Source organism: Rhinopithecus bieti, unplaced genomic scaffold, assembly GCF_001698545.2.
Source record: "Rhinopithecus bieti isolate Rb0 unplaced genomic scaffold, ASM169854v2 scaffold_62808, whole genome shotgun sequence".
NCBI classification, from domain to species: domain Eukaryota; kingdom Metazoa; phylum Chordata; class Mammalia; order Primates; family Cercopithecidae; genus Rhinopithecus; species Rhinopithecus bieti.
Genome location: NW_016824893.1, coordinates 1,286,513 through 1,304,204, shown reverse-complemented (window position 1 = coordinate 1,304,204; position 17,692 = coordinate 1,286,513). Strand labels below are relative to the sequence as shown.

Genomic DNA, 17,692 nt, shown 5'->3' with positions numbered 1-17,692 from the left:
AAAAAAAAAAAAAAAAAAAAAAAAAAAAGCTTGCAATTTCAGAGAAAATGGCTGCTAGTTGCAGAACAATCTTTAGTATTTCCCAAGGATTTCCCACTGGATTTACCTATAAACATTCAACTACTGGAAAATACATCTCTAGACAACTATTTGTCTTATGGGGGAAATGGGTAGGTCCTAATATGTGCAGTTGAAAATCTCAATGACAGGTTCCCTCTTTCTGTTTATTTGTGTAATAAAGTCATGACAACTTGTGGTATGAGAATTGCATGAAAGCTCAGGCTAGAGTCTCAGCCCAGCCTTCCAGCAAAGTTCAGTAAATAAGTTCCCTTCAAATTATCTTAACCTGTTTTCTAAAAAGGTAAAAATCCTGTGGCTTTCATTCTTGTCATGTAAGATCCTTAAACTTTCTGCTTCCCCTGTGATGTGGCCCTCCTTTGAAATGGTAACAATACCTGGCACCGCATAAGACTAGCAAACTACAGGGACTAGCTATCCTATCTGTGCATACGCACTCTCAGTTTCAATTAAGTTGCCAAGGTCCTGCTGAGAGGAATATGAACTCATAAGTAGTCCAATAAATAGGAATGAGAGGATAGTAGAAGGTTAAGAATACAAAGAATAAGTGAATGAGAAGCAGAGGCAAGACTGAATCCTTTCACTCGTTTGGTAGCTTGATGTTAAGGAGATTCCTTTTCTTTCTGAGTTAGAAAGCTTATGTGTCCTGGAAAGAGCAAGAGATGTGCTGGGCTCTGGGCAGCTACGTAGTTGCATTTGTGATCTCTTTTTCTATGAGGAACCTGAGGCATAGAGAGGTAAACCACTTTCCCAAGTACTTTTTGGCTGTTTAGTGGTAGACTTGGGATTTGCACTCATGTTTCTGGACTTACATATTATTGCTATTTCCATAAACCCCTGGCATCTAAGAGATGTATGTGCAAGTCACATACTTTTTATCCCAAAGGATTCAAGATGATTTAGAGATGCTAACTGGATGATTAGCTAGCAGTTATTTTTTCTTACTAAAATACATAATCAGATAATTCAAAGTCCCCGACTAGAAAAACCTTTTAAGAGTGGGTTTCCCACATAAATGTAAGCTCCCCCAAAACAAATAAATGAAGATCAGATATGTTTGGAAAGCATTAGTGTGTTTGCCACTCTGAATTAACAGGAAGCTGAGCTTGTGAGAAACACATAAGTACATTATATACATCAGGCCAAGTGGGTAATTTAAACCTCTCACACATCTTCCAGTAATATGATGCTACAGCATTTCCTGGCTTAGGGCCAGTTGATCACAGACTGGCCTGAATACCCTGCGTTTTGTCAAGAAGAGGCAGTTCAAGGATGCCAGAACTTCCTTTGTAATTTCATCCAATTCTAGAATCAAAATCCTTTTCTCTAAGGAAAGTGTGCCAGAGAGGGTTTGGGACAGGTCTTTAAAAAAGTTTTATTAGCACAAATGTTTGATGAAACCAAAATTAATAAAATAATCATATTTTCCATACCTTACCTTTCGCGGCTTCCTAAGCTACAAAAGCATGATATTATCTGTTTTATCTGGTCCTTTGGATATGCTTAGTCTCCAAACATGAATTACAGACACAACAGGAGCCTAGTACTTAATAGATGAGTCATGAGGTTGTTTAGCAATACCTTTCTCATATAACTAGAAAGTTTCTGAATGTGATTCTGTTAATGAAAAGGGTTATTTTTAATGTGCCTGAGAACATATTTACTAAGTCACAACATGATAGAAATATTTGAGTCCCATGTATAACTGACTGCAGGAGAGAAAAGTAGGAAAAAATATATCAATTCATTATACTGACAAGAGCAAAAATTCAACTTTTGGGCCCATCAATATTTTATAGAGCACTGATATCTACTAAAAAAGAGAAATTATCTTTGGTTGGTTTTATTCTGGAGCCAGAGAATTGTTGGTATCAGACAAACTGCTCTGAAGGGAAGTCAAAAAGCTGCACGTAGAAAACATGCTCATGTTCTTTCATGTGTTCAAGTATGGTACCAAATGTCTGAAGACCTTGAGGCTGAGTGGTCGGTTTGTTTTCTGCCTGCTATTGCTCTTACAAAAAAGCGGGGCGGGGGGCATTCCTCATTTGGTTCAAACACGATGGTAATGTTTGTTAGAATCATAATGGAGGAAAAGCAATTCAGTCCAGAATGTCATGATAACATGTGAAAAGGACCTTTCCAAGGCCAATTTTAGGCAAAATTTGCTGTAGATCCCATCACCTCCTTTTTTGTTGCTATTCATCCAGAGGGCTCTATGTTCTGTAAATTTATGTAATTCCTCACTGACAGTCAATGCATTCCTATTCAAGGGACCTTTTCTCCTATCTCCTACTCTCTGATATATGGTAGTTCTCATATATGATGATTTAATCTACGTGAATATATTAAAAGATAAAAATATGTTATCATTTTCAAGCAAGAACACTTTTAGTAGCAATCTTCTAGAGATAATGACACTATGCAAAGGGATAAGTTAAAAGCTGAAAATGAAAGGAAAGACTACTTGGGTATTAATCAGAACTTTTAGTACTCACGCTGTATCTCCACCCAACAGATTTTTGATATTTATTCACTCTCACTCGCCTTCCTATTTCAGGTAAAGGGGTCTGTAACCAAGAATAAAATGTTATTAGATGTACTGGCACACTCTAAAAAAGATTTATCCCGTTGCAGCTCCAATGGACAGAGAAGATAACATATTCCTCTCAGTTTCACCAAATTTTTAATTTAAAAAGCCAAATTTTTAAGAAAAACAGAAATTGGCAACAAATTCATGGTAGTAATTAACGCTTGTACATAATGGAAAATTATAAATGCTGGTAATAGTAAAGTGCTTTGTTCCTCCTTACAAAACGCAGTTAATTGACACTACCAAAACATCCATGGGTTGAACCACGATCGTTTTTTTTTTTTTTTTTTTTATTTTTTTGAGAGCGGAGTCTCGCTCGTCCCCAGGCGAGGGCAGTGGCCGATCCAGCCCACTGCAAGGGCTCTGCCATCCCCGAGTTATGCCATTCTCCTGCCTCACCTCCGAGTAGCTGGACTAACAGCGCCGCCACCGTCGCCCCGCATAGTTTTGTTTTGTATTTTTAGTAGAGACCCGGGGGGGTTCACCCGTGGTTTAGCCAGGATGGTCCGATCTCCTGACCCGTGAATCCGCCCGTACTCGGCCTCCCAAAGTGCTGGGATTACAGGCGGAGCCACCGGCGCCTGCCTGAACACGATTTAAATATTTAAAAGCAGAGTATCTGAAATGAGGTTAAACTATGCAATAGGTCTCTTAAGTAAAACAACAAAATAAGTGCTTTTAAGATCCACTTCAAAAAGTAGAAAAGTTTGATATTTGGAAGCCATGATTGTAAGGCAAAATTAAATTCTACAAAAATCTCAAAATCCCTCGAAATTCCATTGGTTTGCAACAACATTTGACATTTACTGGCAAAACAAAAGCACACAACTTTTTTTTAATTTTTTTTTTGAAAATTCAGCTATCATTTCTTTTTTTATTATTATTATACTTTAAGTTCTGGGATACATGTGCAGAACATGCAGATGTGTTACATAGGTATACATGTGCCATGGAAGCACACAACACTTTAAAGAGTTTCAGCAACTCACTTCCTGCACAAATTGGAAAAAGCACAGTTTATGGCCTTGACAACAGTTCAGTGAATGTGTATAGCTTTTCAAACATAAGTTTCCCTTTAGGGTATAGTGAAGTAAAATTTTTTTAACCTTTGCTATGTTTATGATAATATTATCCTAAGAAAGTGTGACACTCATGTTAAAGAAAAAGAACAGAAATCAGTGCTAGCAAATTCTATGCCAACGTGTTATGAACCGTGACACAACTTTATGAATGTTACCAGGAACAGTGCCAATTAAACGGTCTCTTTTGCTCATCTGTCAGAAAATACATGAAAAATGTGCATCTCTGATAATTCTCTTCCTTCTACCTGTCATTGAGAATCTAATGGCCTCAATTATCAGAGGAAATCATTGGAGAGGGAAAATAACATGATGGAACACAGCAGGATTAACCCAGTATTAGAAGCAATTTTTTCTTTGCTATCCCTGGAAACAAATAATCAACTAGAAACAGAGAGGAGTACAGATGTATTCCTCATTGTTATAGAATACCAAAATATGTGAAACTTCTGCTATGAAAGAAGCATTGTTTTATGTGGATATATAATAAAGCAATAGATATAATACACTAATGAATAAAAGTAATATTAAATGATAACTATAATAAATCCAGATGAATGTAATAATTATTATATAAAATAATGATTTAAAACAAATACAATATTCTCTGAGTTGTTTATCCCAAGAACACAGTCCACTAAGGGAAGATAATACAGGCAAATTATAATATTACCTTACGAGCGTTCATCACTTTAACAGCTGTAAACACACCAGTCTTCTCATGAAGTCCCTGAAATACAGGACAATGATAAACATCAAATGTTGGCTAGGTAATCCAGCTATCAAGAAGCAATCAAAGTAGAAAATATTAAAATTAGTCTCAAATACATTGTATATTATGAAATATAAAATATATACAGATGAAATATATAGTATTATATAGAAAACAGAAATAATAAATTATCAACATTTTAAAGAAATCACCACTCCACTCAAAACACTCAAGGAAGGTTATGGAACAGTTTGGCTGTTTATGTCTGTAGTAACTAGTGGACATAATTGCCTATTTAAAGTTATTGCTTACTTAGTGTCTTTAATCTAAGTTTGCATGGCATCAAAGCATTTAATCTAAATGAAAATTTTATTTAATCTGAGTGAAAATTTTCTATTGAAGATGGCAAAAAAGGAGTTGTTCTACTAAACATTTTTTCAATTGATTATGTGATACTATGCAGACATCTTTTCACTGGACTCTTCTTCAAACATAAAATATTTATCATGTTAGCAAAAATATTAGCCATACATTATCTCCATAATGATCACTAGTGAGAGTGATTCATAATTAATTCAACAGCCTCTAATCTGTTTCATATGTCCTGAATCATATGAACCAAAAATATTTATAAAAGGAATAAGTTATAGAAAATTCTCTTATTGAAAAGATGATGAGTTATAAGAGCTTAGTCTTACCCTAAATGAAAGTATAAGCTACAGATTTGTGATTTTTAAAGGTGAACATATAGGTTTGGAATCAGATCTCCTATTTTGTGGCTGGTACCTTCTAGACATATTCCAAACTGTAGTCATAGTTTGAGTAATAAATAGAATGCCTTATCTGATATTTCTCAGCAGAAGGTTTGATTTGGGGGTTGTACTGGGTTGAACAGTGTCCCCTCGAAAATTGAGGTTCACCTGGAACCTCAAGATGTGACGTTATTTGGAAACATGGTCTTTGCAGATGTAATCAAACTATGATGAGGCCATATGGATTTGTTTGGTCAATGTCCGGTTTCTTTATAAGAAGAAAGGAAGGGAGATTTGAACACAGAGACACAGGGATACACAAAGGGGTGATAGTCATGTAAAAGATAAGAAGAAATTGCAGTGATACAACTACAAGCCAAGAAATGTCAAGGATTGTTGATAACACCAGAACCCAGGAAGAGGCAAGGAACAGTTCCTCCCTAGAGACTTCAGAGAGAGAATGGCCCAACAGACACCTCAAGTCAGAATTCTTATGTCCAAAATTGTGAGGGAATACATTTCATTTGTTTTAAGCTACCCAGTTTGTAGCAATTTTTTACAGCTGACCTAAGAAGTTAGTACACAAGGCAGGAAAGATGGAAACTGAGCAAGGTTATGTGTTTGACTTGGGATAGGGTTCAGAGACTAGTAATCAAGGTACAAGGAAATGTCCAGAATTGGGTGAGCAGTTTAGGGTGCAGCATGCCAGCCACAGAAGACTAGAATTTTAAAGGAAAGGAAAAGTTACAGGTTATTGATTGATCAGGGAAAAGTAGGAACCCAAGATCAAGACCTGTCTGTTTAACCGGAAGTCTTAGGAAGCAAATGCAAAGGCAAAAATCAGATTTACATGGGAAGTGGAAATGAGGCAGAGTTTGTGAGGATCAATCCACGAAGTAATACTATCAGGTTCTAGGAACAATCTTCTCTTTTATCAGACAAAATTCATTATTTTTGCAACCTCCTTAGCCTCTTTTAAATTTTTCAAAAGAACATGAGCTTGTGTTATCTTCTGTCACTTGTCTTAATTAGGGCAGCCTGTTTGGATGGAGTCAGATTACTTTTGATGGACAGTTACAATAAAACAGTTTTAAACAGTTCTTTTTTGTAGGATTGTAATGACACCTGAACTTTAACCGAGTTTATAAAAGTTATTGAGTATGTTGGATACCCTTCAGATTTTTTACATCTCTGGGAGGAATTATATATTAATATTTTTATTTATTCAATCCTTATAACTTAGGAAGCATTGTTTTCATAATTATTCACAAAAACACTTCCTAGTAAAATTTTTTCCACATCTGTATGCACAAATACAACATGTTGGAAATTGATTCCCAGGCATCCCTTTAAAAAGTTACAATGTTTCCTTCCTTGATTCTAAGAGATTATTTATGAACCAACTATTATTTTGTGCAATACAAAATATTTATCAAGTTATCAAAAATATTAGCCATACATTATCTGATTTAACTGATGAACAGTAAAATACAAAATTTTTGAAGTCTAAAATCTATAGATTATAACACATTAGTGAGACAATTGAATGTCATTAAAAGATTCCAACCATGGCCATAAAACAGAAAAAAATATCAGCTTGGTTCTACCCTCATTATCTGTGATTTATTCACCCTTGAAAATTGAATGAAGTTATTTTGTCAGACAATGTATCCTAATATTGGGTTTGAAAAATATGCTCACTGAACCTACAGAGGAATGAAACTCCAGGTCTTGGAACCATGTACTGAGTTAATATGCCAAATCACTATACAAGCCTCCATAGAAGTCTGGCATATACAGACAATAGATCATAGAAATTTGCTACTGTTAAGATAGCATTTCAGAGAGTACCCCCTGTATCTTGACTCTTCAAAAATTGTATTTTGAAATAATTTTAGACTTATAGAGTAGTTTCAAAGATAGCACAGGGGGTTCCTGTATACCTTTTCCCCAGTTTCTTCTAATGTTAACATCTTACATGGCCATGCTACAATTGTCAAAATGAACAAATTAATATTGGTATAATACTCTTAACTAAATTACAAAATTTATTCTGACTTTCCAGTTTTCTCACTAAGCTGTTTTGCGATCTTAGCTGAAGGACTTGTCATAAACAGATTGTCTCCCTAAATGAGATGCTGAACTAGGACCTATAAATCCAGTTTTTAGGATGTGCTCTTTTTCAGTTAGAATGTGAGTTTTGTGGCAAATTACGTAAAACAACAATTTGTGTTAAACACACAAAAGAACACAAGAAAGGAATTTAGTTTTACGATCCAGACTGAGTGTTTTTCTCACATTGGCCCTTAACCTCAGTTGGAATATTATTCGAGGAAAATCACAAGGACAGTAGTAAATTATAAATGTGGATTTTTGGGCTGTTTTTCCTATCAGTAATATCTGGAGTATCATACAGCTCCACAAGATTAATAATGCTTCATTAACTAGAGTTTGGGTACAAAGAATGACCTTTACATTTTTAATTGCTAAATAAAAATTGTATATATTTATGGTTTATAACAAGATGGTTTGATATATGAATACATTGTGGAATGGCTAAATTGAGCTAATTAACATATGCATTATGCCACATGCTTATCATTTTTCTGTGGTGAAAACACTTAAAATTTACTCTTTTAGTAAATATATTTATAACAATAGATTGTTATTAACTATAATCACCATGATGTGTGATAGATCTCTTGAACTTATTCTTCAGTCTAACTGAAATTTTGTGTCTTTTGACCAATATGTCCCCAATCCCCTGTCCCCCACCGTCACCAGCCTCTGGTAACCACTATTATACTCTCTGCTTCTATGAGCTCAACTTTTTAGAATCCAGATATAAGTGAAATCATCCATTATTTGTCTTTCTATGTCTGTCTTATTTCACGTAACATAATGTCCTCCAGGTTCATTCATGTTGTCACAAATGACAGGATTTCTTTCTTTTTAAATAATTTTCAAGCATCGCAGAGCTAGGAGAAAAAAATTCTCTTAGCTCTCATTCCTATCATAAAAGCAACTGCTGCTAATACACTTTGTATGAGTTCATAGACTCTTTCATATTTGAGGAACAGAAGACAATAGGTAGTAGCAATGCTTTGTAGTCATTCCTGACTCTAGATTCAAGTCTATTGGCATTTGAAATCAAGAAGTCTATCATCTTCACTTAAGGAAACTCTTTGTCTTGTTGTCAAACTCATTCCATGCATTCAAGTTTAGTTATTAATAAAGCTAATAGGTTATGATTTGGGGGGCAATAGGTCAACTACTCAAAATACTTCCCTGGTACTCCACAATCTACAACAAGGTATACAAATTATTTATTAAGTTCTGTCCTCCATGTTATTAAGATAATGAAACTCAATATTAGCTCAGAGAAGGACACATTAATTTGTCATTAACATTTTAGCATGAGTTAGACTATCAGATGATGCAACTACAACAGTGGCAATGAACAGTTAAGGACTGATGGAATGAGAAGGTGGAGTAAAGAAAAGGCTGGAGCCTGAGGAGTTCCAGAAGGGGTTGTTCTTCACCCATATTGAAAGAAGCAGGTTCCTGGAATGGAGAGCAGGGAAACTGTGAGGGAGCAGGGAATTTCAAAAAGTGAAGGAAGTTTTAAAAAGGGGAAGAGGATGGAGAGTTGGAAAGATAAACTGTTCTATTCACAGTTTATTGGAGAAATTTATAGTTTTTAAGATGTATACACCTGAAACAATTAGAGAATAGAACCAAATGCAAAGACTAGTTATTAACATAAATTATTGGATCTCAAATACAGTATGTTTAAACAGTTCTAGAGAAAAAATATATGCTACCATGTGAAGGACTTAAATAAAGTCCTAAAAAACTTCCCTGATTAATTTATGCTGACACAACTAAATCTGTTTTCTGGGGTTGCATTCCAAAATATAGTAATTAAGATGAATGTATATTCGTTTTGCAGTATCATTTCAAACTATCCAGGAGAGAATACATATCCCTTAATGTGTTAATTTCAATTTGGCAAGGATTTGTGTTCTTAATTAATTAACTGAGATAATCAAATAAGCAGCATCATTTAGTCCACTTCCCCAGAAAAAACGTAGTTTATTATGGTGCTGTTGCTCTTCATGGCTCTAAAATTAATATTAGCATTTTAAATCTGTCCTATGAACAGAAAATGTTGCATGTCCCTGAATTTAAGATACTGCTCACATACAGGACATTGTTAAAAGGTATATGTGCCTGCTTTTAACAAAAACCAATGCAGGAAAATCTTGTTAAATATAACAAAACAAATAAAAGAACAGTCATTAAAAATTTCTAGTTTACAAAAGGACTTGCACTAGTATTCATGCAACACCAAATTCCCCAAATTTATTTGTATCTCAAAAGTAAGGAAGCAAGGTCAATTTTTACACTGGGGACACAGAATCAAATACAGGTTACCCAATGATTGTAAAGAAGAGTTATGAATTGTCAGTGTCCTGGTCACCTGAGACTTAAATTTGCTGACTTCTAACTGATCAACAAGTCTACCACAGTCCTTAGTCCCTTCTTCCTTTGGGCACACAGCATTTGAAGATTTCCACTTTTGTTTTATAGGTCTGTCCTCTGCCTTTGGGCATGCTTGGATAGAGGTAAGTGGTTCTTCCAGTTACTCACTATGATTTCTGTTAGCAGATCTAGGAGATAGATATAGGAGTGTGGGGAGAGATGAGAGAGAAGGGTAGGGGTAGAGCAGAGACCAGGTGATGACCCTAGGTGAAGCTCAGTCTTCTCAAATCTGGACCACACTGACAATATTGAGTAAGGTATGTGGGCAAATTTATTAAATACAGAAAATGACAGAAAAAAAAAAAACAATAGGGCATTAAAGCCTAGTTATCAAGCACATCACTGTATCAAGGATTTAGTCACTCTATTAATAAAATCAGGTGAAACATAAAAGTCCTTAAAGTCTAGTAATATATTTATTTTATCTTGATATCTCTAGTGCCTAGCATCATAGCTGGTACACAGGGCCCTTTTGATGAGTACTAGTTAAGTGAATGATGAATAGAGTAACTAGGAACACTTCACAGAAGAGGTAAAATGTCAAATGGACCCTGAAGATGGCATAGCATTTGAACAGATTCAGAAGCAGAGGTTGGGCCCAGTGGGTGGGACATTATGAACAAAGGCTGTGAGGTAATGCTGAGCAGGAAGGCACAGACACTAAAGAAGGGAGGAAAGGAAAAAGGGGGAAATGTCACAGAGAGAAGACAGATGAAAAGGAGAGAACGCAAGAGGGCACCTGTTTTTGTCATGCCAGAAATTTCAGCGTAAAAATTTTAAAATAAAATCTTGTTTGATAGAAGACAGAAGTCGCCACTGAGAGATGAGCCATTAGTAATTCAGCACTTTATGACTGGATTTTGTTAGTTAATGGTCTGACGCAAAGCCCAGGGTTGTTAAGGCACTGAAAAACCAGCATTGAATTGCAGTAATGATCAATTTCTTGGGGATTACACATTTTAAACCATAACAAATGATTTAAAATAGCAGTTGTGACAGCTGTGTTGGGAAAATCCACCATTCTGCAGCAGTTAATTACCATGTTTTTCTCTGGAAAGAATACAGGACAGTCCTTGATGGCCTTGTAATCTTGATTAGGCTAATTTTTTAAAAAAATCATGCAGTTAAAGAAACTGTTGTAGGAAGACTGCTGACCCTTCAGCAGTTCCTATGTAGTCCTTCCCATTATTTGCTTTGCCTTCTGTTGGCAAATCTAAACCACATAATCCCCCAGGGCATTCTTTCGTTCTTTTCAATTGGTTTTGTGGTGGCAGAAGGCCATGAGGCACTCACTATACTCATGTCCATTCTGTAACCTTGTTTTTCATTCATAGAATTTTGTCCTTCTAGTCATTTGCTTGGGTGCCAGCTTTCTCATAGCAAACAAACTAAGTGACCCTTCGAGGCCACCAAGAGTGCAATTGTAAACAGCATCTGGGAGTACTTAGTGCTGTGCCGGGGAGGGACAAGACGACATGGCCAACAAGATGGTTTTGGTCAGCGTCAGGTCCATGCAGAAAAACAAAGACATGTAGCTAGAAAGGGCTCTGAAAGGCTAACAAGTCCTTATCAATGTCTCTAAGCAAGGCCTTTCCTTCATCAGTGCTTGAGATGGGAAGTAATGGTGATTTGGTTCTTATTTGAAAGTTTTCATTTTGTTTCTCCCTTCTTAGTCTTCATCACCACCGACAAGCTCAACAAGCCCAGAGGGACAGATGGGATCAGAACATTCAGGGTTTGGAGGTGTGGCTGAGATTGGAGTGGATCTACCACAGATTGGTAGTAGTGGTGGGAGGATAGGTTTGGGGACATATAAGGGAACATGGCAATTACTCTCCATCTCACATCTTATCCATCAGGAAGATTTACTTATTACTATAATAACAATTACCCAAAGAGGAGATGTAACCTGTTTTTGAGATCCTCAAAGTTGTTTTACAGACATTAACTTTAGATTTGTTTTAAGGAGGTTTAAGCAACTCAGTGATGTTTAGATGTTTGACATGCGCTATGTAGTAATTGACAAGATTATTAAGCTTCACACTTATTAACTCCCACAAAGGCTTGTATATACTGCTAGGCCACAGGCTGTACTCATTACATTAGATTGAAGGACAGTCATTTAGCTGCTAAAGGACATTGAAGAGAGTCTGTTATTCGATACCTATGTAAGCATTCCATCATTACAAAGTTTTGATACACCTAAGTGTATCAAATCTGGGAAATTCTTCTTAGGTGTGATTTTCTCCTTTTGGAGAAAACTCAGAATAGGCAAAAGTAGATATTTCTGGCTTTCAGCAGATGGATCCTGGAGTTGAATAAATACTATTTTAACCTTGACACTTTAAGATCGACAAAGGCTTCTATAATCAAGCTGCTACAACTTTCAGGTCAAACATTGCATGTTAATGGGGGAGGAAGAACAGGATCGCCTCTTTGAGAATAGTAACAAAGAGATTATTACTAGACTTTATAAATATTGCTTATGACACTGCTGTCACTTTTAAACCTCTATGGAGAAATGTCCTATCTTCACATATATCACGAGGGTAAATTTGCATTCAAGTTGTTTTAGCAACATAAATGAAACTTACATGATCAGTTGGCATTTTATATTCCTGAGCCATCTTAAGTTCCTTTTGCCACCTAATCTATTTACCCTTCTATGTCCCCTACTGGATTGGCAGCTCCCTAAGGGTAACTTTCCTCTCTATCTTTAGGGTCTAGCATAGTACCTGGCACATCATAGGCACTCAGTAAATATGTGCTGAACTTACCAAGTCAATTGCAATATGAAACACTAAATAGGGAAGGAGCTGCATAGGCAGAGTTGTTTGTGTGTTTGTGTGTGTGTGTGTGTGTGTGTGTGTGTTTTGGTGGGGTGTACAAAGATAATCTATATACCAAGCAATATGGGAGAAGAGTTAGAGGGAGCCCAAAGCCCAGTGGGCTCCATGATATGCTGGAATTCCCCGACAAAGGCTGTGAAAGTACTGTGGCTAAGTACTCCAGGAACTCAAGGGCCATTATTTGTCCATAAGTAAATGGTATTTTCATTGACCTAGGTTGCACTGTGATGCCACCCAAAATTTTTCACTACTCTATCCAGTCAGAGGGCCTCAACGAAGAAGCTGGTCAAGGTCAGAGGGCATGAGCTCACAAAATAATCGAAGTGCCAAGGCTCTTGCCAAATTGACAAAAGTTTGTCAGGTAACATTACTTAATATTCATCCATGCTTCCCCTAACCTGTGGCTACTACTCTGAAATCTTCACTAAATACTTGCAGTTGATACCCTCTGTGGTTATATCAACTACTGGGACATGTGATAGTGAAAGCTCTAAGTTCTTTACTTCTACATTTTTTTCTTAACATATGCCTAAATTACCCAAACCTTTGCAAAATCTAGTCAAAAGATTTGTATGGAAACAGATTTTGTAGCTAAAAGCTACAGAATCACCAGAATAATCCAACAGAATAATGTTTTTCCTCTTCCAGAAATCTGGGACAGTCATGGTCATGCTTATTAGAACTGCGAAAGGAGGCGGAAGACGGCCTTCGTGGTTTCAGTGGCTTTGTAGCTTTGAAAGTGCCCTGTAATTTGAGGCAGTTCTGTGTGCTTATACAGTAGGTTCGACTGAGTTTTATTGCTCTTGTTATTACTCCTGCAGGGAAACAATAGGTCAAAATACGTAGTAACATCATTTGCAAATGGAGCTGCCCTCTATTACGCTGTAGCACTCAAATGATGAATTGTACAAAATGGACAATAAAGTTCGGTGTTCTTGGCTGTGGGATACATACAACATTTGTGGGAAAAAAATGAATAGCTACTAGTAGGCAACTAAGGAAAGACTGCAATATACTGCTATGTGGCAAGCCAGATCTACAGGGGACAAAAATACAAAGTCATTGAAGCTTGCTGTTACAAATGGGTGACATCATAAAACCTTCATTGCTGGTCACTAATTCAAATTTAAAGTCACAGTTTATAACTGCACATGCTGAGGAAACTACATAGGAACTCCATGAGACTAGGGCCCACACTATTTCAAACCCTCTGATAACACTTCCAAGCAGCATTATTTATCAAAGTATATGGAAAGCATGATTAAGTGAGTGATGACTATTTAGTTCTCCATGTAAGAAGCTTCCCCCAATGACATTCTCTTTTTTTCCCTGCAAATGAAAATACACCACAAAAATAAAAGGGAACTCAGCTACTAGAATGACTCACATACTCAGGATTTTTTTTTTCTTTCAGTTACTATTTTCTCCCACTATCATAGATTATATACCTTTTTCCTTTAAGGTTTGTCTGGGCTTAACCATGGGGCAGTGGGTGAGGGTATGGCAAGAGCAACAAAACCCTCCATAAGCAAACAGGTTTCAGCACACAGCAGATAGTGCTTTATTGCAATGTCACAATGTTTTAACACAGATTGCTTGCTTTATGTAATGCATGAATCAGTTAACACTCATGCAAAATGCATTCCATCTGCTCAGACAGATGTAAGCTGCAGTGTTTCCAATTCTATCACACAGCACAACTAGTTGAAAGAAAAGCACTGAGACAGATGGGTGATGAGTGAGAAGAGGGGTTCAACCAAAAGAAGCAACTTTGTCTTAAAATCTACCCAGTCAAAATGGAATTCTCAACTTTTCCAGGTCTGTCCACAGAGGTACAAACACAACAGCCCTTAATATAAAGATAAGGTGAAGAGGGTGTTGATGCATTTTTAAAAAAGTCTTTATAAACTGAACTGTCTCTACAAACCATAGTAGTAACTAGTAGTACTCAAAGGCACTTTAGAAGCACTGAAGTTGACTGGGATGGTTGCTAAGAATAAGGGAAATGCCAGGGGGAGGGAAAATAGAGAAGGAAGGAGTAGAAGAGAAAATGAGAGAAGCAGCAGGGAGTAGAAAAAGACTGGAGAAAGAAGATGATGAGGAAAAAAGCATAGTTTCCATTTAAGATAGTACAAGAAATACCAACAACAGCCCTTAGGATCTAGTCAATGCTTTTAAACATAGACATGAAAGAGTCTATCAATATCAGTTTACTTCTGACTTCCGTGCCCTGCCACCCTCAAAAGGTATGAGTCTTCACTGTAGCCCCTAAGTTGACGGAAAACTACTTTTACATGTAGTGTGTTGCCTTGAATTGACCTTTATGGGTAAACTCCATGCCTCACACGTTCCCTTCCTCAACATTCCACCCTGCTGTCCCATTCCTTCAGCATCTGGCTTTGGTCTTGTAAAGCCAAAACACTAGCTAATCGTCACTTACTAACGTATTGCAAAGATCTTACCCAGTGACCTCTTTTCTCATCATGGTACAATATGTGCATTTTAACTGGCGCTGTTTTTTTTTTTCTTTTTTTAATTACAAACTTGAGTTTTTAAATTTAATGCTTTTTTTGGGAGTGTTTTTTTAACTCTAAGGAATTACCAAGGCAGTGGGAATTTCAGAACATTTTGGCTATTATAATGCTGGATTTGCCTATGACATGCTGTTTACCTCAAGCCTGCAGAAATGAAATCTGAAGAGTGTGAAATCAACTGAAAGGCTCAGAGTTAAACCCCTCAATAGATCCCTTACAGTTGTGTGGTGCACAGAGTGGTGGGGGGGGCGGGGAAGTGGATGGGGAAAGAGTGTGGTGGGATATAGCCACTCAAAGAATGTCAAGCTGAAAAATGCAGCATGATAAAAGTAGAATGGTACTATTGCACAGATAAATAGAATCCAACTACAGGAAGATTTGAGTTAAGGCTACCCCAAACATAAAAGTCACTGAGGTAAGGAAGTCAAATCTAGCAAGGCAATATGGAAACTAAGGCAATCATCTAGATAAAACTACACATTTATATCAATTATCTGGTTGTTTCAATAAATATGTGTGTATATGTGTATGCATGCATGTAGGAGGAGTACGTGGAGGGAGCAGTGTGTATGTGTAGCAATAACAATTCCCAGATTTGGAGGAAAGGAAGGAAAGAGATCTAAAGGATCATGGGAGCATGTAGAAACCAACTGTGCCTTGCTCAAAACTTTGATTTTTTTCTTTCCTCCTTCAAATAGTTTCACCATTCTTTTCTGCTGAATTCTCCACCACTAATTTTCCAAATTCATTGATTCCCACTGTCCAAAGGTATAGAGGTAGTAGCAGAAGCAAGACTAAGCCCAAGACCCTGGTGCTCTTTAACCCTTTCACACTACCTCCATATGTATTTATTAAATACTACCTATATGATATGCAGAAAGCAAGGAATTATAAAATTAGTTATAGTTTCTGTTTTAAGGATTTTAAATATAGATAATATAGATAATAAAGTTACACAAACTCCCATAATGCAAGAGACAATGTGGCAATTTTCACAGTAAAAGTGAAAAGTTACAAGGTCTTCAAAAGTATTAGAATGATATTTAAGATTTTCCTATTGAAAATGTTTCACAAATCCAGGTCAGCAGTCTCCCAAATTAGAGAGATTCTAGTATATTTGAATATTTTCAAATTCTCAGTTTAGATTTTGATTCACACATAACAACTGTATTTTGTTAGGTCTTAGGTTCTGTATGTTTTCAAATTGATTTCAATGCCATAAATTACTGCTATAATAATAAGCTTCTGGATGGATCCATGATTAAATCCTATGGAACAAACTGCTAATATTTTGGAGATATAAGGAAAATACCTGGTATAACAAGCTGATTGAATTATTTTAATGTTTATGCAATATGGAAGAAAGAGTTTCACCTATAAATATGTGAATTCAAATGAAGGCACAAATGCAGTCTAAATATTATTTTAACCATTTATGTGTTACTCGGACAATGATGGAACTTATTAAAAGATAAAAATATATTTGATGAAATTTATTTTAAGTTTGGACTTGTATAAGTCAGGAATTGGGGCCTAATTCTTAGTCTGGAATTGTAAATAAATTTAGATGGTCTATCTATAACCTTAGCAAGTTCACCCTGGCTAATCAGTTTCAAAAATCATGTATCCCCATCTGGCTTAGATGACAGATTATGGAGTCCAGAGAAGATACTTCACCCACATCTGACCGAGGCAAGAGAGTATCTGTGGGATGTGACTTTGAGATTTACTTTGTGTTTTTGAAAAGATTAACCAATTACGTTATGCTTTGTTTATTTAGCAGTATTATCAGGAAGGTCAATCTGAATTAATTTAAAATCTAAATTGAAGCAACTTCAATACATTCATCCTGGCTGCCCAACAGAGAACCTTAGAGAACCTACTATGTTGACTGGGTAAGAATACTTTTTAATTAACTCATCAAGACTATACCAACGTATATGTTTTCACTATCCTCTACTGCAACCAATTCAACAAAAATTCATTGAATGCCTGTCTGCAATACACTGTGTTAGGAAGTGTAAATTGTATTGAATTTTGGTCAGAGAGTATGTTCTATAGGATACAGATTCTTTGGTATTTAAGATTTTCTGTACAGCCAAGATTCTAATCAATTTTTCAAAATGTCCCTTACGTGCTGGAAGAGAATACAGCACATAAGAAACATTTATTCTCTAACTCTTGATTATTTCGTTAGTTTATTCTCTAACTCTTGATTCAGAATTCAATATATTTCCATGGGTCCAAGCTTGCTAACTGCATTCTTATGAAGGTTTTTGCCAACTTGATCTATAAAATTCCGAGACAGATGTTAAAGTCCTCCAGTCTGTGATTACGGAAGTTATCAATGTCTTTCGTAATTCTATCAATTTAGCTTCACTTATTTTTAGGGTATATTTTAGGCATATATGCATAGAAGTTCTGATATTCTAATATTTTAATAATAGATTTTTAATTTCATTTATGAAATAAACCTCCTCTATCACTAATAAAAATAAATTTAAGGTAAGAAAAAATATTTATTTGAAAATTCATAACAGAGTTTAAAATTCT

General features: G+C 36.0%; 1 protein-coding gene across 1 annotated transcript in view; it reads right to left on the bottom strand.

The window, feature by feature from the left end:
* Positions 1-17,692, bottom strand: part of LOC108522466 (nik-related protein kinase) — a gene marked incomplete at its 3' end in the record, with an annotated part of 76,330 nt that overhangs the window by 11,088 nt on the left and 47,550 nt on the right. The window contains exons 3-4 of the mRNA XM_017862681.1: positions 4,421-4,477; positions 2,574-2,645 (exon numbers count right to left, since the gene is read on the bottom strand). Of these exons, the coding sequence (XP_017718170.1) occupies positions 2,574-2,645; positions 4,421-4,477 (129 nt within the window). The remainder of the gene's footprint in view (positions 1-2,573; positions 2,646-4,420; positions 4,478-17,692) is intronic.